The 22,326-nt window shown below is 46.5% G+C and overlaps 1 protein-coding gene across 3 annotated transcripts in view; it reads left to right on the top strand.

Moving 5' to 3' along the window:
- The window catches only part of RASA4B (RAS p21 protein activator 4B), a 48,687-nt gene that overhangs the window by 16,595 nt on the left and 9,766 nt on the right, over window positions 1–22,326 (top strand). Inside the window, exons 2-13 of one of the 3 annotated variants that reach the window (XM_033171656.1) lie at window positions 5,787–5,843; window positions 6,642–6,755; window positions 8,266–8,327; window positions 10,104–10,233; window positions 15,028–15,109; window positions 16,280–16,414; window positions 17,634–17,725; window positions 18,546–18,663; window positions 19,649–19,802; window positions 20,115–20,179; window positions 20,478–20,590; window positions 22,121–22,313. In XM_033171656.1, the coding sequence (XP_033027547.1) occupies window positions 5,787–5,843; window positions 6,642–6,755; window positions 8,266–8,327; window positions 10,104–10,233; window positions 15,028–15,109; window positions 16,280–16,414; window positions 17,634–17,725; window positions 18,546–18,663; window positions 19,649–19,802; window positions 20,115–20,179; window positions 20,478–20,590; window positions 22,121–22,313 (1,315 nt within the window). Of the gene's footprint in view, window positions 1–5,786; window positions 5,844–6,641; window positions 6,756–8,265; window positions 8,328–10,101; window positions 10,234–15,027; window positions 15,110–16,279; window positions 16,415–17,633; window positions 17,726–18,545; window positions 18,664–19,648; window positions 19,803–20,114; window positions 20,180–20,477; window positions 20,591–22,120; window positions 22,314–22,326 lie in introns of those variants that run through there. The other 2 variants (XM_033171657.1, XM_033171659.1) reach the window with 2 other exon arrangements.

Below are 22,326 nucleotides of genomic sequence, written 5' to 3'. Positions count from 1 at the left end.
AGGCTGCCACTGCTTTGAAACAGATGTCTGCAAGGAAGAAGGAGCAGAAGCTCACATTTCCCCAGTAAGCCAGGGGTGAGGAATTTCAGGCTTGGTGCTGAATGCAGGACTTCAAGGCCTTCCCAGATTAGTCCCAGGGAATTGTAGCTCTGTGAAGGGAATAGGATTCTCCTAAGAACTCTGCACTGTTAACAGACCACAGCTCCCATAATTCTTTGAGGGAAAACATGATTATTCCAAGTAGTGTTTGTTAGGAGAAATTTTCCTGAAGAAATTTTCATCAGGATTCTTAGAAAGAAAATCCGCAAGTTGGCTGCAGAAATGTGGAGAATCGAATTAAAGTCTGGGGAAATGAGAAACGGAGAAAACTGAAATTTACAGATTTTCCCATCCTTAATCCACAATAACTTCATAAAATGTGTACACAAAAGGACTGCACACCCACTGGTACTCTGCAAACAAAGCTGTTTGTTTGCTACTCAGCCTTGCAGCCTGCAGTGTGATTGCAGGATGACTTCATGCCCGTGCAGAGTGCTGTCTCTCTTACCTTGGGCACCTGATATGGGAGACCCTGTGGTAGCGAGTATCCAAGCAGGCTTGAGACCTGGGCATCTCCCTCTCATTTTAGAAATCTGATAGTGAGAAACACTATCGGAGCAAGAGGCTCATTTGACCTTCAGTTGAGACGGTGGCAGATTGAGCAGGACGGGCCCAAGGGGACAGTCAGTGAAGTGACTGGAAGGAGGTTAGGTCACAGGTCCCCAAACATCCATTCTTTCAGTTCTATAAATACATGTTTTGGTTACTCACTGCATAAGCCTTGGAAAAGGCCTCTTTATTGACAATTTGCCATTCTCTGAAATCTCTTGTTGGAAAGCCTTTCAACTGGAATGTATCCAAAGATGGAGAAAGGCAGAGGGGTGAAAGGTCTGGGAACCCAAGCCCTGTGAAGAGCATTTGGGGGGGGGGGAAGCTGAGTGCGTTTAGTGGTACGTATTGTTGAAGGAGTTAGGCCGGTTGTTATTTACCGTACATTTATATTGCACCTTTCCTCCAAGGAGGCATTCGTGGTTCTCCTCCCTCTCTGTTTTGTCCATCCAACAGCCCTGCGAGGTAGGTTAGGCTGAGAGACTGTGACAGGCTCAAGGTCACCTAGCGAGTTTCGTGGCTGAGTGTGAGGGCTTGTGAACCCCGGTCTCACAGGTCCTAGTTCACAGCATGGATGGTAAGAACATCTGCATCTTAGCATCCAGAATAATGGCAGGGTCCAGCTGCACCCGACAATTCAGCAGGGTGGCCTGTCCGTTGCAGGGGAAGCTCAGTGCTCTGTGCTTTGTGATAGGAAAAAATAGGGGATTTGATCTTTTGCTGCCTGAGTCCCCTTTGGGGTCAATTTGGGAGAGTCAAAATGGCTTCAGAATTGCTTTCCTGTACTATTTCAGGCACGTGGTTTATATACTTATGTATGTGTTTGCCTTGTAGATTTTATGAACATTTATTCTATATTTGAGCCCTTAGAATTCTTTATAACATCTTTATAACAGCTATTAGCCTACTTCCAGTCGGGGAATTCTGGAGAAGGCATTGATCTTTGCACTGGGCCCCAAATCTCCTCACTGGTTTTCAACAGCTAGTTGTGTTTCTGAAGAGTGGCGCTAGTGAGAAACCCAGCTGCCTGCCATGTTAATTTGATCAGGGGCAAGTTAAGCCCTGTCAGCGGGAGCCAGAGTTTGTCTCACACACAGCCTTCACCGGCTGCCCATGGAAATATTCCATCTTTGCATAGCTATATCAGCACCCTGCCTTTGCAGCGCATCCCTCCAAGAACCCAAAGAGAGAACTGTTGTTAAGGGTGCTGGGAACTATACTTCTGTGAGGGGCAAACTACAGTTCCCATTATTCTTTTTTGGGGGGGGTAGGGGAGGAATGTTGTTTAAATATATGGTGTGTGTGTGCAGCTGTTGTTAGCATATACATATTTCATGCACATTTCTGTACTGTCCCACATAGTAAGCAAGCTGCCTCAGCCTGTACACACAAAACAGTGCTTGCAGGTGCTTTTGGTGGTTTTCATATCTCTCAGCAGCCCATCAAAACAATTGAGAATTACTGCCTTGGGCATTGCCACTGTTCCAAAATAAAGGTGGCACCTTATCTGCCCTTCCTTGGGCTTGTCATCCAAAAGGAAAACACGCACACGCTAAATCAGCCTTCAGTTTGTTGTTTGTTGTTTTTTTATATCCATTTGGTTTCTTTTCCCTTCCTCTTCCTTTGTGCATATGTTCTGGATGAGGCCCCAAGGTTTTAAAATCCTTTTCTTGGAAGCCAAGTGTCTTGTTTGCCTCTGTGGTCTTTTTTTCACAGCCAGGATTCCTTTCTGGTTTTTACATTCACGCCAAGACCTTTCGAAGGGTCAGAGTTGCACTTAGGCTGTGTACATACTACTGTTTCCTCTGGCTCCAGTGAGCTCCCACTGCTGGCATGTGAAACTGAGGACACATAGCTTTAACCATAGTCTATATGTATTGTCTAGCTTCTTGAGAAATGTATAGAATATTCGGGGAAACCTGGACGTATGTCAACCCATGTCGGGAATGGAATGGGGGGGGGGTTTAAAAAAAAAGGTCAGAAAAAAACAAAGCTCAACAACTTTTGTATCTGGGTTTTCACTCTCTGAAATATGGCAACTCTAATATACAGTGGTACCTCGACTTACAAATTTAATCCATTCCGAATGCACATTCGTAGGTCAAAAAATTCGTAAGTCGAAAAAAGCGATTTCCCCATAGGAATGCATTGGAAATGAAAAATTCGGAAAAATTCGTAAGTCGAGTAAACCGCATCTAAAATTTGTAAGTCAAGTAAACCCCATCTAAAACTGCCAACAGATGTCCTTCGGATGTCGAAAAATTTGTAGGCGTGCGGGCACTTTTTTCATTCGTAAGTCGAAAAATTCGTATGTCGAGTAATTCGTAAGTCGAGGTACCACTATATAGTATAAATACTAGGGGCTGTTCCTCTGCTAGTTCCACTCACGAGCCCTGCTGCCATTCTGCCTCACATTAAATCCCTAAAGCTTTCAGATCCCACCCCATGCAACCAGTAAGCTCACTTTTCACCTTCCCAACTCCAATTCTTCATTCACATCCAGTATTGTGATCCAGCACTACAAAACCTCCAATGGGGGCTGCATGATGACAGCCTTACATTTTTATGTATATAGGAAGATATGCAAAATATATTTAAGATCACTAATAAAACATATCGTACACACACAGTGCAATGCGAACAATTGTTTTATTGATTGCACTCCACAAATAGGACCTTTATGCTTAAACAGCAACAGTGCTTTTCGCCTGGCACCTAAAGGTGTATAATGAAGGCACCAGGCAAACCTTCCTGGGGAGAGGATTCCAAAAACGGGGAGCCACTGCAGAAAAGGCCTTTTCTTGTGTTGTTGCCATCCAGACCTCTCATGGAGGAGGTTTGGTTAGGTTCATATGGATTTACAAGCTTTAACGCTTTCAAATTTAATATTTATTTCACGATAGTTTTTTAAACGCCAGCTTTCCAGTGCTGCTGTAGCTATTATCCTACTTTAATTAAGCTCACTTGGGTCAACATCTTATAGTTCATTTCCTGCAGCCTGATCACAGTAATAACTTGGGGATGATATTTATTTAAGGTGAAAATGAGTCAACAGAGAGAACCTTTGTTAAGCCTAGAAAATCCACAGTAAACCTTTCGGATTTAGCTGCAACCTGCTATGTAATGGAAAGCAATGTTCCAAGTGTCCTTGCAGCCACTGGGCAGGTGAGCAACCAGGTCAAGGGAGTAGCCAGGGGGGGCAGGGAGGGGCAGCTGCCCCCCAATCAATAAAGATACATGGCAAACTCAGGTTCGCCCCCCCAACAAATGGCCTGCCCCCCACCCTAACAAAAATCCTGGCTACATCCATGGACCAGGTCCTTGGGCTCTCAAATTAACTTGCATAGTTTTTCGGGGTGGGGGGGTGGGGGATGCATAAAAATGGAGGCTGGTCCATAAGGGTGAATGGAGGTCTGCTCTACCAACCTAAGCATGCCTCCACCTGCCTGCCTTATTTATATCTGTCCTAAGGCTTGGCACCGGACATTGGATTCCTCTTTCTTGGTGTTGCCAAAGATGGGGACAAACTAGATTTAGTGGGCTCTGGGCCTGTCCATACCTCTGCTTAACGTAGATTGCCTCATGACTCCTTTAATTCTCCTTTGTTCATGTGTCGTTGTGGAATAAATGAATGAAAATGAATTTTATCCTTAGGGAAGGTATGGTGAGGATGACCATGCCTGCCTTAAGACAGATTCTGTGAACAAAGAGGTTCAAAGGAGCCCCAAGGAGGTTTTACAACCTGAGTTGTAAATGTCTTACATCCTGAGATGCTGAGACAAAGCAAATGTTGGACTCACAAGCTTGAACTCCCTAAGAGGCTCTTTTCCTGGCTGATGTTACAATTAAGTAAAGAATGTGTTAGAAGTAGATTGTTAGCCTTGAATTTAGAGGTGACCCGAGATAACAAGGAGAAATAGCAGATGATAGTTTTAAGAACAAGTACTCTTGCTCAAATGCTTCATGAATATTATAAAACACACCCCTATTGTAGAAACTGCTAATTTGAATGGACATGGGGTGTATGTTATTGTTGGGGGTACCTGTTTTACATGTTAAGGAGCAAACATGATGTAGGCAGATCGGGAAGCCTGTAAACTGCAATTCTTAACCAATAGGAATTTTAGTAGGGATATTCGGAACGGTCTTAGGGTATAAATTATCTGTGATGTGAACTGGGATGTGCAACCCCCTCTTTCCAGCATGAGCTGGGGGGGGGGGGTTCTTCACCCACAGTACTGTGTCGACCAACAATAAATCTGCTTATGCTTGATCGTGGTGTAGACACCTTCTTTGAAAGAGAAATTTGAATCCCTCTGGGAAAGATCCCTGGGACAGATTTGTCCAACTATCGTTCTCCTCCATCTGCTGCTGTTCCACAGTTTTTTTCCCCCTGCCCTAAATCCAGAGATGTGTTATGCTTTGAAAATCCAAATAGGAAAAAAGCGACGTTGATCGCATAGGGAATGTCCAGGTAATAGGGAAGAGAAATCTGGAGGGTGGGGGGACTTTGTGTTGGGAGGAAAACAGAGCTTTGGACATTTCTTTCCCACCAAATTTGATACAGGGGGAAAAGAGGTCTGTGGTGCACCTCCTTAGTCCACAACTTCATGCCAACGTGTCATCCCTCCTAAATGACCAGAAGCATGTGTGCGCACGCCTGTGTAATGATATGGGATTAAAGCATTAGTTGGCTAATTGCACTGATTAAAGCCTTTAACTGCTTCCCACCCCTGGCAGAACGTTGTGAGGCACGATGTGGTGGCGGAGGTGCTGGAAATCTCTCTAATGTAGAAGGAGGCCATAACTCAGTGGCAGAACGTCCCCTATTCCATCATTGGCATCTCCAGGTAGGGCTGAGACCCAGGCAAGCCACTGCTAGCCAGGGCGAACGAAACTGAGCAAGATGAAACCTTTTCCAGACCCGTGAGGACTAGAATCTTGCAAAATGTCTAAGGGCTGAATCCCTGGTGTTTTCCAGGTAAACCTGGGAGAGACCCATGCAGAAGACAATGCCAGTGGTCTGACTCTGCATTAGGCACCTCCTTGTGGTGAATCAGTGTGTTCTGGGGGTAATTTGTATCATGCTACAGCCATGGAGATCCTTTATTTGTATTTTTTTCTCTCCTTTTGTCCAGTACAGGCAGCAGCGACCCTTACTGCATTGTGAAAATTGACAATGAAGCCATTATCAGGTAAGTGGTGAACATCAGAACACCCGCCAGAGGCGTAGGAAGGTCAGGTGGTACTCGGTGCGGAAAATTTCTTGTCACCCCCCCCCCCATTGATTCCCCCCCCTGCAAAAATGGTTTTATGTTATTTCATATATTCTTACAAAGGAGTAACAAGTAATAATAATAAAAACTTTTATTTATATCCCACCCTCCCCAGCTGAAGTCGGGCTCAGGGTGGCTAACATCAGATACATAACATTGGTATAAAATCAAACAATAATTAAATTACCTCCTAAAAAATCTCAAAATCAAATTAAAGTCTAATTAGATGGCTTTCCACAGGGTTAGGGTTGGGAACAGTAAGTGCTCCCTGAACTGAAATTTCAGCCTTCACGATATAGGAAAACAACCAAGTGAACAGCTATTTTGGTGGAGGAGGGTCAAGATATTAACCGATATGCATGAAATTTCATATATAGCTATATAATCCCTTGTATAGTAAGATAAGACCTTTGGAGCAGGCATTTTTAAAAAAAGTTTTTTTATGAACCGCCCTAGTAGGGCAGTAATTGTTCCTTGATAATTTGTCACCCCCTCCATTATGGAACATGGGTCGGACTGCCCCATACACCCCCCTTGCTACGCCCCAGACACCTGCTCCCCCCCCCGCCCTGCAAATCAGAGGAAAGGGGCCAAAATCTGGACTTAATCCAAGCATCCTTCTCATGAGTTACCCCTTGCATTTCAGATTGTGTACGATAACACCACCCTTTCCCTTTTAAGCACCAGGTCCTTTTATCTCTCCCTTCCTCCCACCAGGACAGCCACCGTGTGGAAAACTCTATTTCCTTTCTGGGGCGAAGAATACGAAGTCCACCTCCCCCCCACCTTCCACTGCGTGTCATTCTATGTCATGGACGAAGATGCACTCAGGTATGACGTCACTTCCTGCGGAGATGAGGCTCTTCCTCCTTGGCGCTGCATCTACACAGCAGGTTATTGTGGACTGCGTGCTTCTCATGCACGCAAGCTTTGTGGAGCGTCCTCACAGCACCACCCTAATAAAAATGCCATCTGTACTCCCCCCCCCCCCCAGTTTGACCCAAATTTACCCTTTCGGCAGAAATTTCAATACGTTCAGAATAAATAAATATATGTGGAAGTGATAAATCTGGAAAACACAGTGCCTCACACCTCAAAAGCTGCAGTGGTTAAACCTTTATTAAATTTTCTTTTCTGTAAATAAATGAATAAATGTGCTACTGCTAAGTTTGGGTCTGCTGACACCTCCCTGTTGTGTGTGGCTGGTGCCATTTCTGAGAAAAATTATTATTCATAAAAATATTTATATATCACTATTTAAAATAATAATTTTAAAATAATACTTTTATTAGTTTTCAGTTACAATAATCCAATAATAGCCTCATTATAACAACGCCAAGCTATAATGCAATTACTAATCCAAATCATTCAGATGCCAGATTATATAATTTAGATGGCCTCCCGCATGCTAGAGTTGGTGGTTTAATGATTTGCTTTATTTAAAATAATAATAATAATCAGAGCGGTTTACATCAATTGTACATAAAACCATGTAATAAAGACCATATATTAAAAAAAACCTTAGAAATAACTATTGTGGGAAGATGTATTCTTAGTGGCCTGCATAAACCTGGCGGAATAGAAAAGCTTTCAGCAGGTATGTGAAAGCCAAAACAGAAGGTGCTTGCTGAATCTCTATTGGCAGATTGTTCCACATTACTGAGCGGATGACAGTACAGCATCCCTGACAGATGGGCCGGCTGGCCAGGCCTGGATATGTACCTTTTGTTACCTGAGGTGAAGTACAAGATTGTAGCCCCCCCCCCCCCGGTAACACAAGATGGTACCCAACCCCCCCCCTACAGAATCTGACCTGGTTGCCAATTGAAACATGAATATCACAAGATCTCCCACTTTATCTGCAGGCTTCAGGGGAATGGTGGGTGGGCTGTTGCCACTCCTAGAATCTGCTGCCTGAAGCAGGCACATCACTCTGCCTAGGGCGAGGACCGGCCCTGCACTCACCCTCTTATGAATTATGTGCAGGGAAGAAGAACCCTGACCCCAAAGCAGCCTCTTCCACTGCCAAGCAGTTCTTTTACCATTTGGAGAGAACGCTCTGGGGAAATTTGTTAAAAGGCGTCTGTTCCTAGTGCTAAAAGGAAAAGGAGTAGCATTGGGAGAGGGTTTCTCAGATGGGTCGCCAGGAAAGGTTGTTGCATCAAATGTCTTCAGGTGATACTGTGGGTTTCAGTGTGAGATAATCTCCCTCTCTTACCTCCAATCCAATTTCAGTTCTAGTCCAGATCAATAAAACCTGAAATGACCCCCGGGCTTATACTCTCTGGTTTCTTGGACATCCCATTTACCTTAGGTTTTTTGTTTTCCTTTGTCTTGCCAGCCGGGACGACGTCATCGGGAAGGTATGCATCACCCAAAGCCTGTTGGCTGAGCACCCAAAAGGTGAGATTAGTCCCTCTGTTTGGAGAAGTAAATAATTTTGAATGAGTAAATTGAACAAATTTGGTGCACGGTCCCTGCACCAAAAAGTCAATATCTGCAGATGGAGTCCTTTCCAAATAACTAAAGCAGGTGAACTTCCGATTTCTTTACCATCTTCTTTGCCTTCCCCCTTTATTCTTAGAAAACAAGGATGTTTGATAGATAACAAATTTGGCAATGAGTTGTAATAATATCACATTCATTTTTTTAAGCAGTGCTTTTGGCCATACAAAGAGTGCCTTTAAACACATGGGACGGTTACCTGAGCCTCTAGATGCATGTGAACTCTGCACAACCCAGTCTTGACTGTGCTGTGCAAACTCTCATACTGTAACTGCTGCTCATGATCAGCTGTAGGGCGAGGGGAAGGGAATGTGGAAATTAAATGCAGATATGTAGATGTTCCTGTTTTGCACAATTTATTCCAAACACAGACTATAGGAGTGAGGGGGTCCCCTAGCAGAATCCTCTGCTATTTATCCATGCAGATTTCAGATTCAGCTGCTTTTCTCTCCAATCCATATAGGGTCCCATTTCCCCCCTGTGTGTTAACCTTGTGGGTCTGAACCCAGGACAGGTCTGAGGGCAGCAGTCAAGAACTGGATCCCAGCTGGATCTCCTGCTTCCACCCACTCCCATCTCCTTATCTGCCTTCCTAGACAGGAGCAAAAGAGAGGACGTGATCTGCTTGCTCAAGGATCAGGGGATGTCTTGGGAGGCCCAATGACTCATCTTTGGGATGGAGGTGGAGAGAGAGAAAAGAATCCCCCTCTCTTGACCTTTGGGGTGGTTTGTGCCCAGTAATTGAGATGCTTTCCCAAGATTCAGAGGTGATGGTTGCTTTCTTGGCTTTAGGCCTGGGTTCAGGGGTCTCCTGGAGAACAAATCCCTGAGCTGGCTGTGTGAATATTGCAATGTTTTCATGTTCTTTTTGTGGGTCAGCTATGGAGGTTATTCTTCTCTCAATAAGACAGCAGGCCCTCCAACATCTCACAGAGCACACTTGTAATGCCACAGTTCTTTGTAAATTGCTCCACTATAGGTTTTTATTATTATTATTTGTTGCAGGTACTGTATTGATATACCGTTTTTCATCAAACAAGATTGCAAATACATTTATGAGGAAATCAGACAACAGAATTAAACAGTGCAGTATACCAGCCTTTGATAGCCTAGTTTCCTCTGGAGTTTAGAGGTTTTCGACTATAGGTCCCATTTTTGTTTGTTTTTTCTCATGGCGTTTAGGTAAAAAAATAGCAGATATTCTATGCGTTGTGTTGCAGGCTGGCAATGAAGAATTGAATCCAACGCTTCTTTGATGAAAATAGGGTTGTCTTATTCCATAATAATCATCATTTTATTATTTAAACCCAATCCATCTGATTGGGTTGCCCTAGCCAATCCGGGTGGCTTCCAACATATATAAAAACATAATAAAGCATTAAACATTAAAAAAGCTTCCCTATACAGGGCTGCCTTCATATGTCTGCTAAAGGTTGTATAGTTACTTATCTCCTTGTCCCAGGTTTTTTTTTTGGCATAACTCCATATCCTCCAACACTTCTCTAATGAAAATAGATAATGTAATGTGCACTCAGCCTTCGTGACCCTTGTGGCCCTTTCCAGCTCTATGATTCTGTGATCTTGTTTGACCCTGTGCCATCACTTGTGAGGGTAGGGCACAGTTGCCCCTGAGTTGAGAATCTTGTGCTTCCTTCTCCCTGTCTCTGTTCCCAGGCTATAACGGCTGGCTGAACCTCACCGAAATTGACCCAGATGAGGAAGTTCAGGGGGAAATCCATCTCCAGATTGAGATCGTTGGCAGCGGTGCCGTGAGAAAGCTGCGCTGCACTGTGTTCGATGCCAGGTAAGGCTGTGCTGTGCCAGAGATGAGGTCACAGGGCAAGGGTATGCAACCTCCCCTCCCCTGTGACCTTATGCCACCCAGCCCTCCATCTGATTTTAAGATGCCTCCACAAGCTGTAAAGCCCAGACCCTCTGACTGGAGCAATCTGTCCCTCTTCCCCCACAAAGACTCCTCGGAACTGTAGCTTACCCCTCACAGAACTACAGTTCTCAGCATCCTTAACAAACTACAATTCCCAGGATTCATTCATTCATTCATTTATGCTTTTCAAGTTTATACAATTCACTAATTTTACAATCACTTTAATATTTCAAAACTTGACTTCCTTCCCCTTCTTTCTGCGATTCCTTAAATCTATTTTTTAATATCTTCTGCATATCCAAATTAACTTAATTTGCTCATTTATTCATCTACTTTAAATATATACTCTTGTCAAACTGCGGGTCATTACAATAATCCTACCAATATTCTTATCTGTTTACAATTTACCTGTAAATATTCAATAAACCATTTGCAGTCTTTGATAAAAAGTTTGTTATCTTTTTATTCTTCCAGTAAGTTTAGCCATTTCTCCATATTCCATAAATTTTTCTTTCCATTCTTCCTTTGCTGGGACTTCTGCTTATTGCCATTTTGGGGCGAGTACCCGGTAACATTCTTGCCACTGTAGTCGCATAAATGAGTAAGTTTCTATACAGTTTTGGTAGTTCTGCCCCTATAATTCCCAAAAGAAAAGCTCCTGTTGTTGTTCTTTACAAGCGTTATATTAAACATCATTTTCAATTCATTACATACCCCACCCATCTGGCTGGGGAAATCCCAGTCAGATGGGCGGGGTATAAATAATAAATTATTATTATTAAATTATTATTTCCCAGTAAGCTTTAACCTTACTACGAGGCCACCACATATGATAAAAAGAACCTTCTTTCTGTTTACACCCCAGGCAGGATTCACTGTTGAAGCTCATTTGCTTTGAATGTGTGGTGTTTGCGCAGTCTGAGTCAGGCCACCAGCCCTTGCAGCTCAGTCTTGCCTACAGCAGCCTTCTTGGGTTTCTGTCCTGGCTCCCAGGTCCAGGGCCGGCACGTCCATTAAGGCGAACTAGGCAATTGCCTAGGGTGCCAAAATGGAGGGGGCGCTGGCCAGGCTTTAGCGGGGGCGGGGGCGGGGTGGGCGAGCAGCAGCTTCTTCGCTACAGCAGAGAAACTGCTGCTTGCCTCTCCACCCCCCCCACCTCCCGCTAAAGCGGGCTTTGGCGGAGGGCGGGGGGCGCCAGAAGGTGGTCTGCCTAGGGCGCAAGAAACCCTAGCACCGGTCCTGCCCAGGTCTACTCAGAGATGCTGGAGATTGGACCTGGGTCCTTCTAGATGCAGAGCATGCACTCAGTCTGTCTCTCCCCCCTTGTCTTCTCAGCGGGCCATGGAGGATCAAGCCAAGCCCTTTGTCAGGGAACGTTCTGAGCCCGCTCTAATTGCAAGAGCCCTTAATCATGGGGGATTGGCTGACTGAAGGAATGAGCTGTGCCGTTCCTTTAAGAAGAACAGAGGGAACACAGGGCGGCGATGCTGGGTCAGATAGACAGCCCTTCCAGCTTATTAATAAAAATTATTAATGATTTCGGTGCGTAGCACTTGTGAAAGCGCTTCCCATAAATTTTCTTGCTCTAGAGCTGGTGCAGTACAGCAGCTAAGAGACTGAGCCCCCACGGGGTTTTTATTTTAGTCAATTTTTTGACTACATTTTATTTTAGTCAATTTTTTGTTGGCTATATATTTTATATTACAAATTTCCCATAGAATACATAATCGATACATAATCATTTTTTTCCTTTTATCGACTTCCCATCCCATTTTCCGTGGTGTTTTTTTTTTAATCCTTCCCCTTTGCTGCATCCTATCTTTCTTCTTTTATATCATAACCACAATACAACAATCTCTAATTCTTTCTGTTGCTCGTAGTTCGAATCCTGGTCGCGAATTCATCATACTATAATATTTCTCCAAACAGTCTGAAAAAGGCTTCCATTCCTCCATAAAGCAATCATCGTTCTCTTATTTTAGCTGTTAACTTTGCAGATTCAGCCTAGTTCATTGCTTATCCGTTCTCCTTTGGTGGGAACTTCTTCTTTTCGTTTCTGTGCATAAAATAATCCTAGCTGCTGCAGCTGCATACATAAACAACCCAACCATCTTTTTTGGGGACTTCTGTCCTTATAATCCCTAGATAACGTTAGTCGATTTTTAAAAAGCCTATATCCCACCTTTGCTCACAGGGGCTCAAGGCATCGTGCATGGCTGTCCCTCTCTCCCTGTTGCCCTCACAACAGCCCTGTGGGGTAGGCTAGGCTGAGAGACTCTGACTAAACCGAGGTTACCCAGTAAGCATCATTACTGAGTAGGGATTTGAATTCTTCCAGGCAGCTTTTGGCAAACGAGCCTCTCTCTCCTGGCCTCAGTCCCCTTAGAATCATAGAATCATAGAGTTGGAAGAGACCACAAGGGCCATCCAGTCCAACCCCCTGCCAAGCAGGAAACACCATCAAAGCATTCCTGACAAATGGCTGTCAAGCTTCCGCTTAAACAGACCTCCAAAGAAGGAGACTCCACCACACTCCTTGGCAGCAAATTCCACTGTCGAACAGCTCTTACTGTCAGGAAGTTCTTCCTAATGTTTAGGTGGAATCTTCTTTCTTGTAGTTTGAATCCATTGCCCCGTGTCCGCTACTCTGGAGCAGCAGAAAACAACCTTTCTCCCTCCTCTATGTGACATCCTTTTATATATTTGAACATGGCTATCATATCACCCCTTAACCTTCTCTTCTCCAGGCTAAACATACCCAGCTCCCTAAGCTGTTCCTCATAAGGCATCGTTTCCAGGCCTTTGACCATTTTGGTTGCCCTCCTCTGGACACGTTCCCTTCCCTTCCCTTCCCTGTTTGCAAAATGGAGAATAATGCTGATGTACCATACAGGGTTGTTTTTGCTTTTATTGAAATTTCCTTTCTGCCAAGTCAGACCCATGGGTCTAGCTGAAACCCATCCAGCTCAGATTGTCCGTTCATTGACTGCTAGCGGCTGTCCAGGATCCCCAGCTGGGGAATGAATCGGGGATCTTCTGCATACAAATCTCTTCTGTAATAGAAATGCCGAACCCACTTTAGCCAGGGTGCTCATTTGCATTAAAAATCAGAGAGGGGAGGGCAGGGAAATCAACCAACATATTTGCATAGCTGGTATGAAACTGCGCAGTAGGATTTGCGGTTTTGTGGTGGGCACAGCAAAGATGATACGGAAGGCAAAGTTCAGGCTTGCGAGGGTGTAGCTGGGATCATTGCTGCTGTGCAAGCGGAGGATCTGGCGATGTGAGTCAGAGATGCGTTATTATAAAGCAATAAACTTTCCCAATTTTCCTTCCTTTGCTGTCTCGCGGTATCCACCAGTTCTCCGCTGGAAATAATCCTTTCATTAAAATGAAACTCTCAAACTCGGTGGGAGAAAAACATTGGACGTTCCAAAGGAAGCCTGTGCAGAGTGACGCTGTGTTTGAATGCTGGGCCCTTGGAAGAGGGTGTAAAGCCTTATGCTGAGGGCTAGTGGGGGGTGTTAAGGGATGATAATACTACAGAAGGATGTTAGAAAACAGCAACACAAGCCCTTTGACGGAAAGAGAAAACGTGGGGAGCAATTTAGGGGAGCCACGACAGCGTGACGGAGATTGTGACGCCATGTGCCACCCAAGAGACTTTTACTTTTTTGTTCGTTCTTTGTTTACATGCTTTCTTCCGAGCCTCAGATCTAAAAGTGCCCAAATTAGCTCATTCCTCAGCTTGCTGTATAGCAGGGGTAGGCAACCTAAGGCCCGGGGGCCAGATGTGGCCAATTCGCCTTCTCAATCTGGCCCATGGATGGTCCGGGAATCAGCGTGTTTTTACATGAGTAGAATGTGTCCTTTTATTTAAAAGGCATCTCTGGGTTATTTGTGGGGCATAGGAATTTGTTCATCCCCCCCGCAAAAAATAGTTCGGCCTGCCACATGGTCTGAGGGATGGTGGACCGGCCCATGTCTGAAAAAGGTTGCTGACCCCTGCTGTATAGCCGTCTCTGTTTCTCTTATGTAAAGCTATGTAACTGAGGTTGCAAATAAGGTTATGAGTAATAGGCCAAACCAAAGCATTTTGCAGAAGGAAATCGCAACCCCACCAGGGCCGTCTCGTCATAGGGGCTGGGTGGCGCAGCGCACCAGGGCGCGGGGCCCCCCAGGGGCGCCCCCGCGAGCCCGCCGGCATACCGGGTGCCCCCTCCCCAACCCGCCCCCATGGGCGGGCGGACGTGCCCTCGCGCGCCGGCAGGCGAGCTGCAAGCCGGCCGCCCTGCGGAGCCCCAGCTGGAGTGCTGGGAAGGGTGCGCAAAGCCCCGCGCAGGGGACAAAGTTGTTCAGCTTTTTCTTTTTTCTTTTTGCAAAATCTCCCAAAACAATTTGAAGTTTTCCTGCTATTTTTAAGGAATTTTGCCAAAAAAAACCTACCACTTCTGACGTGGGTTACCCCAGACATTTTAACAGATTTTTAGGAATCTGTCGGAAATAGCCTAGGAGCTATTTCCGACAGATGAATTCCGGATGTGTCTGTGATAATCCCAGACGTATAGCAGCCATGCGTAATGTACCAGTTCTAATCAAATCCTTACATTTATTAAACCCCAAGCATTTAGCACCCGCAGATCTATAACAATATCGCCCTTCTTCTCTCTCTCTCTCTCTCTCTCTCTCTCTTTCTCTCTCTTTCCTTCACAGAGATTTGGCTCGGAAAGACAGAAACGGAGCCTCTGATCCCTTCGTCAGAGTCCGCTATAATGGCAAGACGCAGGAAACTTTGGTGAGCTCCAACTGTAAGGAGAACAAGATGCTGGTCTTGGGGGGGGGGTAGGGGAAGGGCTACATCAGGCATTTAAGGGCAGGTCCATGCCATGCACAGAAAGTAGGTTGCTCTCCCCCACAGAGAACCACGGGAACTGTAGTTTAAGGTTGTTGGGAATGACAGCTCTGTAAGGGTGAAACTACAGTTCCTGGGATCATTTAGGGTGGGGAGCTGTGAGCTTTAAATGCGTGGTCTGGATCTGTGCTCCCCAGCCTTAAGTCCAGATGGGCAGGGTATATATACAGTGGTACCTCTGGTTACGAACTTAATTTGTTCCGGAGGTCCGTTCTTAACCTGAAACCGTTCTTAACCTGAGGTACCGCTTTAGCTAATGGGGTCTCCCGCTGCCGCCACGCGATCTCTGTTCTCACCCTGAGGTAAAGTTCTTAACCCGAGGTACTACTTCCGGGTTAGCGGAGTCTGTAACCTGAAGTGTTTGTAAACCGAGGTACCACTGTAATAAAATTATTATTATGATCACTGTACATTAAGTCCTGTATAAGCCTAGGCAAATGGGGCCCAAAACAGCAGAATGTCCCAGTGTGAAGCATTCTAGTTCAGGATACTCCTTTTCATTCCTCCTCCCAACTGGCTTTCCATTCCCTGTTCACTTGGTGTATGGGTCCCCATTCGACTGTTTTTCTCGTACCGCTTTTATTATCTCCCGCCACCCTCCGCAAAAGAAAGGTATTTGGCAAATTTGGGGAATTGCTGATCCCTCTGTTTGGCTACATAAGGACCAGGGCTCAAAATAATGGAGGTCATTTTCAGCATACACAAATGGAAACTCTGCCCCGAACATTGCAGGTGTGTGTCTCGGGAAGAACCTTCAAAGCTCTCTTTTTTCAGGAAGGGGATGGTCCAAAATGAGGCTCCAGCTGGCACAATAGGGGGGTGGTCAAGTGAGAGAGTGAACAGGCATGCCTCTCTCTCTCTCCAATCTAGCCACTTCATTCCATCCAGTGTTATGAGTTTGGGTGGGTCAGTCTGGATGACATCTTTGGCTCCCCAGCAGGCAGGGTCTTCTTCCTCCTCCTCCTCCTCCTCCTGTTCTCACCAGCATCTTTTAAAGAATTTGCTTTCGGGAGGAAGAATTTGCTTCCTTTATTGGCTTTGCCTGTCGTCCAGGTGATCAAAAAATCTTGCTACCCAAGGTGGAACGAGACCTTTGAGTTCGACCTGGATGAGTCAGCCGTGGAGAAGCTCTGCGTCATCGAAGTCTGGGATTGGGATCTCGTCAGCAGGAACGATTTTCTAGGGAAGGTGAGCAGTGGGGAAAGAGGGCTTGGAAGAAGACGGACAGTTCTCCTAGCAATGGGGCTGTCCTGTTCAAAGGCCTCTCTTCATTTTTCTCCCTTTGCGTTCTGTGTACTTCTCCCCCCCCCCAGGAACCCCCGCTTTAAGGAGGGTGGGGGAATAAACATTTTAAAATCAAATACGATTGCAGCAAGCATAGAGATATGGAAAAGGCTGGAGCGACGGGCAGATGGAAAAGACGGCCCTACATTTGGTGTGTGTCAGGGAAAGAGGGACTACTCGGGAGGAGCAGGGAGAGAGAGAGGAGCAAGCTACAGCTGGGAGAGAAGATAGTGATTCCTCCGGGGAAGGTTATAGAGAACAGCCACCCATAATCTCTACAGATTCATCCTCCTCCTCCAGCCCCCGTCAGGAAATGTCTCCGGAAGAGAGAGAGATGCCAGGCTTGGGGATGGCAGAGCAGAGGCCCAGCACCGTCAGTCACAGACAGGAAGATGAGCCAAGGGGGGGGGGGTAGGAGGAGACACAGACGTCATTTCAGGGTGCCGAGCTGTTGGTTGTGTTGGCGGGCGCGCGAAAGCCCGCCACTCCGAGAAACTGAAACTGACTGAGCAGTCATGGCTGCAGAGACTCTGTAATTCCATTACGGACAATAAATAGTTTTAGCTTACCTAAAGGCTTGTCGTTACTCATGAGGGAAGGAGTAAATGCCTGACAGCGTGCCTCTTGTGCGCTGCCCTGCGCAATTGGAGGGCGGGTTATAAATGCTTTTTGTATATAAAAATAAATGGAAAAAGCTGCCGCTCGGGGAATGCGGCTCTCGACAGAGAAGAGCATTGTCCGCTTACAAAACTGAATTTATGGGGGTGCTCAGAAGTGTGGCTGAGCCGCCCCTGCCCAGTTTTTAGTATACGTTGTTAACCAATAGGTCTTTACCATTCCCTGCTCCCAGACCTGTACAGAGTTGGGGGCAGTCAGGTACACTTACCCCAGGCCTCAGAGGGCTAAGCCGGCTGGTGGGCCCTGCCAGGGCCTTACCCTGCCTGTTTATAACTTTATTTTAACAAAATTCCTGCCTGCCTTGAGCCTCAGACAAGCTGTGCATGGGCGTACCTGCTCCTATCTGGTTATGTTTTTATGAAATGGGAGGTGCTGGGGGGAACATGGGGAGGCCTTGCTTCAGATGGGCATAAGCACAACTCTCTCTTTTCCTTTCCTTTTGCAGGTAGTATTCAATGTCCAAGGGCTACAAGCGGTCCAACAAGAGGAAGGGTGGTTTATGCTCCGACCGGACAAATCAAAGCCAAGACGGGATGAGTAAGTCTCTGTTTTGTTTTCCAAAGGGGAGTTTCACTTGTTTACCCCTAAGTCACCCAGCTGCTGCCACAGTCCTGCTAGAGTTGTTTGCCTTATTTATCTTACTGGGACTTGTTCCTGACGAAATAGTTTCTCCTTGGAGCCAGGGGCATAAAAATCTCTTCTCTCCCCCCCCCCACCTCCCGGGGGTGGTGGCGGCGGCAGATGTCATTTATTTATTCCTTTTGTAAAATTTACGTCCCGCTGGACTGCAATAGAAAAGCCTCAAAGCGGTTCCATAAATGCATCCTTGCATCCTAGCAGTACCCAGTCATTGCTGTTCCGTTATAAAGCTGGAGAAGGGAAGACTTGAGAGGTGGTATGAGAACCATGCTCCAGAGGGCGGGGACCCCCATTTCTCCTGCACCACAGGGCGGGGACCCAAACCAATGGATTCAAATGGCAAGAAAGGAGAGTCTGAGAAACATTAGGAATAACCTTGTGGTGGCAAGAGCTGTGGCATCGGACTCCCCTTCGTTGGAGGTTTTTAAACAGAGCTTGGGTGGCCATTTGTCATGGATTCTTTAGCTGACATTCTTGCATTGTGAGGGGTTGGACTTAGACGACCCTGGGAGTCCCTTCAAAACAGAACCTACAAAATCACAAGGGCCTGTAGCTCATGCCCTAACTGAGACTTGTGGCTCTCTAGGCATCCTTGCTGGCTGGGAGTGATGGGAGTTGCATTTGGGCAACCTCTCTCCTGAAGGATTCTGCGGTCCACGGTGGGACCACGTAGCTAGTTTGCACCTACCGCATGACACCCTTTCCCCTTCCTTTTCAGGGGCAACCTGGGCTCCCTACACCTCCAGTTGCAGCTTCGGGATGAGACGGTGCTTCCGTCCATCCACTACCAGCCTCTTGTCCAGCTTCTGTGTCAGGAAGTTAAAGCAGGTGCCCAGGTGAGATCCATTGCTTTTCACGGACAGGCCCTTGAACTGGGGTGGCCCAGGTTCTTCCCTTCACTCAGCTGTAAGGCTCGCCAGTCGTTCTCTCTTAGCTTAGCCTACTTCGCAGGGTTGTTGTGAGTATAGAAATGCATTTGGATCCCCTTTATGCTACCTTTAGCTTTTTGGGAGAAAGGTAGGACAGCGATCTTGGAGATGCATCTGTTTAGACATGCATTCCCCTGATCTCCAGGCCGGAACCTCCTGATCTAATCGTTTTAATTGTTGTTTTAATTGTTAATGCTGTTTTAATGGGCTTGTTTTATTGTACATCTTAATTACGCACGCTTGGAATGCCTTGACGAAATTGACTTATTGTGCACTTTGATTTCACGTGGATATATTTTGTAACTCGGTTTTACACTTGTAAGCTGCTTAGAAGCCATGTTGGCAAGCAAGCAGAATATGTATTGTTGTTGTTGTTCAGTCGTTCAGTCGTGTCCGACTCTTCGTGACCCCATGGACCAGAGCACGCCAGGCACGCCTATCCTTCACTGCCTCCCGCAGTATATAAATAAATAAATAATGCCGTTAAAGAAATACAGTCATACCTCTGGTTGCGAACGGGATCTGTTCCGGAGCCCCATTTGCAACATGACCAGCGCGCAACCTGAAGCGACACGTCTGCGCATGTGTGCGATTCGGTGCTTCTGCACATGCATGAACCGCCGAACCTGAAAGTAACCCATTCCAGTACTTCCAGGTTTGGCATGTTCGTAACCCGTGACGAACGCAACACGCGGCATTCGTATCCAGAGGTATGACTGTATTTGACAACGTTGAGAATAGACCCCCTAATTTTGTGCATGCAAGTAGGGTTGTGGAATTCTCCATCACGCTTTAATTGATTTTTTCCCCTCCTCCTGAGGTTCACGTGCATTACAGCCTCCCTGGGGGTCTATCTCCTCAGCCGCTCCCCTTCTTTTTTTCTTCCTGGCAGGGCGGGAAAGTCCATTTAATAACCCTGGTTGACGACACCACGACCGCCGAGTGCAGGCAGGAAGTTGCCGTCAACCTTGTCAAGCTCTTCGTGGGCCAAGGGTTGGCCAAAGAGTTCTTGGACCTCCTCTTCAAGCTGGAACTGGATAAAACCGGTAAGAATCCTGGGCGCATGACTGGGACATGGGAGGGTTCCATGCTCTGTGCAGCTGGGGTACCATTTTATGTCACTAGAATGGAGGAGAGCGTGCAACGCATGGGGGGGCGTGAGGAAGTCCAGACCTGCTCCAAAAAAAATGATCAGTTGGACCTGGGCACGGGCAGTTCCTGTCCACCTATGGCATTTCCAGACTGCTACTGTAATTTGGGTGGGATTCAGTCACATGCTGTCAAATTCAGGTTCCTACAATCATAGATAGGGCAGCTCAGTAGAAGGCCGCTTCCTATGTTCCTGTGTTCTGTTTCAGATGAGCCAAACACTCTGTTTCGGAGCAACTCTCTGGCCTCTAAGTCAATGGAGTCATTTCTGAAGGTACTTGATGGGTTTGTGGTTTGCTTGTGTGAATCTTCTTGAGCATGTTTCTATCTTCCTGTTTTTCCATCCATCTATATATCTCCTGGGATAGCTCAGTCAGAGCACAAGCCTCTCGATCTTGGTGTTGTGGGTTCAAGCCTCACATTGGGCAAAAGATTCCTGCATTTGGGGGGGGCTGGACTAGATGGGACCCTCGTGGTCCCTTCCGACTCTACGATTTTATGATTCTATACCGCCGTCTGATCGTTTGGCCCTCCGTCTCTCCTGTTCTGCCCCAAAATCTTCCCACCTGCAGGTGGCAGGGATGCAGTACCTCCACAGAGTCCTTGGGCCGACAATCAACCGAGTGTTTGAAGAGAAGAGATGCATTGAGCTGGATCCCAGCAAAGTGGAGAGCAAGGATATTGGGTAAGAGAGCTGGGACTGGGGACCTTTCTCAGGCTGTACATATTGCTGAGAGTTTCGGGAGAGAGGGTTAGTGCGCAGGACGCCTGGGTCCCTACTAATTTCTGGGGGTCCTGGATTCAGCAGGGGTTAAAATTGAATAGGTTCGTGAAGTAGGCAGGAAGGCCAGCTTCTTGCTGGATGAGCTGATGGCCCTAAATACTGTTGGTAGTATAACAAAGGAAGCTGTGCTCTGCCAGAAAGCAAATGGGTGGGCCTCTCTCCCTTACCTGGCTGCTAGTGAGTGGGAAGAACTATAGCCAAGAAATTTCAGAAATAGATTGGAAAGAGAAGTGGCTGAATTGCAACTAATCACCAAACTTAAAACCACGGAGAAACCTGGTCTGAACAAAGACATTGGATTCTTATCTCATTATACATAACAAAGCTATCTTTAGCCATCTCACCCCTTGCCTTTCCCTGCAAGACTAATTGCAGCCGTTAAGAGTCAACAACAGGTTTTCCACACCTATCAGCTGATCACCCATTCCCACCACCCTTCTGAGTAATACCCCTCCCCACTCCCTCACTATACTTAAGGATCTGGTGACTTCTGTTTCAGTGTATCTGAAGAAGTGTGCATGCACACGAAAGCTCATACCAAGAACAAACTCAGTTGGTCTCTAAGGTGCTACTGGAAAGAATTTTCTATTTTGTTTTGACTATGGCAGACCAACACGGCTACCCACCTGTAACTATAGCCAAGAATGACTGAGCTGGGCTAGAAGCAGGCAGAAGCAGAGAGTGAGAGTTGTGCTTGATTTCTGCTTCAGTCCAAGGCTGTTAGCAAGACATTCTGGGGTGTTGATGTGATCCCCTCTATCATAGGCTCAGGTTGTATATTTATATATATGTGTAAATAAACCCTTTATCTTAAAGACACCCTGTCTCCCCTGTCCCTCATTCGAAGGAAACCGAACCCTGGGTAAGCACCCGGAACCACCGAAATCTCGCACCACTCAGAAATTTTAGTGGTGTGCAATAATATGTGCAGACACACACATGCACACATGCTATATTATCACAACACTCCACTACGACTGGGAAAAATCGGCAGTGACATTGTTCCATTTCCATAGAGCACAGTTAAATTCTTAAAATGTGGTCATGTGTGTGGAGGCCCAAACTGCGGTCCCTTGCGATTTACTCCTGTTCGCAATTTACGCAAGATTTTATTTGTAAACTCAGTTCATACATTTATATCCTGCCCTTCCTCCTGGGAGCTCAAGGCAACACACGTGCTTCCCCTGCTCCTCCGTTTAATCCTCACAACAGCCGTGCGGTGTAGGTTAGGCTGAGAGAGACAGCGGCTGGCCCAAGGGTCACACCCAGCGAGCTTCACGGCAGAGGGAGGGGATTTGAACGCCTCCTCCCTGCAAGGTCATGGACTAAACCACTCTGGCTTATGCAGATGGCAGAGATGATGCCAGAAAGGTGGCACAGTCTCGGGGGCAGGAATCTGTTTATTTCTTTTTGTTCCTCTTCCTGCGGCAGCTGCTCCAGCCTCCATCGGATCCAGAGCGAAAGCGACGTCATCCAGCAGAGCGCTCAGCACCTTCGGTCCTATCTCGGCGACCTGCTTGGCACCATCGCCAAGTCTGCCAAGGCGTGTCCCGCCATCATCCGCGCCACTTTCCAGCTGCTCTTCAAGAGGGTTGGGGAGCAGTTCCCCGAAGAGAAGGACCAGGTCAGCACAGTGG

Source organism: Lacerta agilis, chromosome 15 (assembly GCF_009819535.1).
Source record: "Lacerta agilis isolate rLacAgi1 chromosome 15, rLacAgi1.pri, whole genome shotgun sequence".
In the NCBI taxonomy this organism is placed as follows: Eukaryota; Metazoa; Chordata; class Lepidosauria; order Squamata; family Lacertidae; genus Lacerta; species Lacerta agilis.
This window is presented reverse-complemented; position numbering and strand designations above follow the sequence as displayed.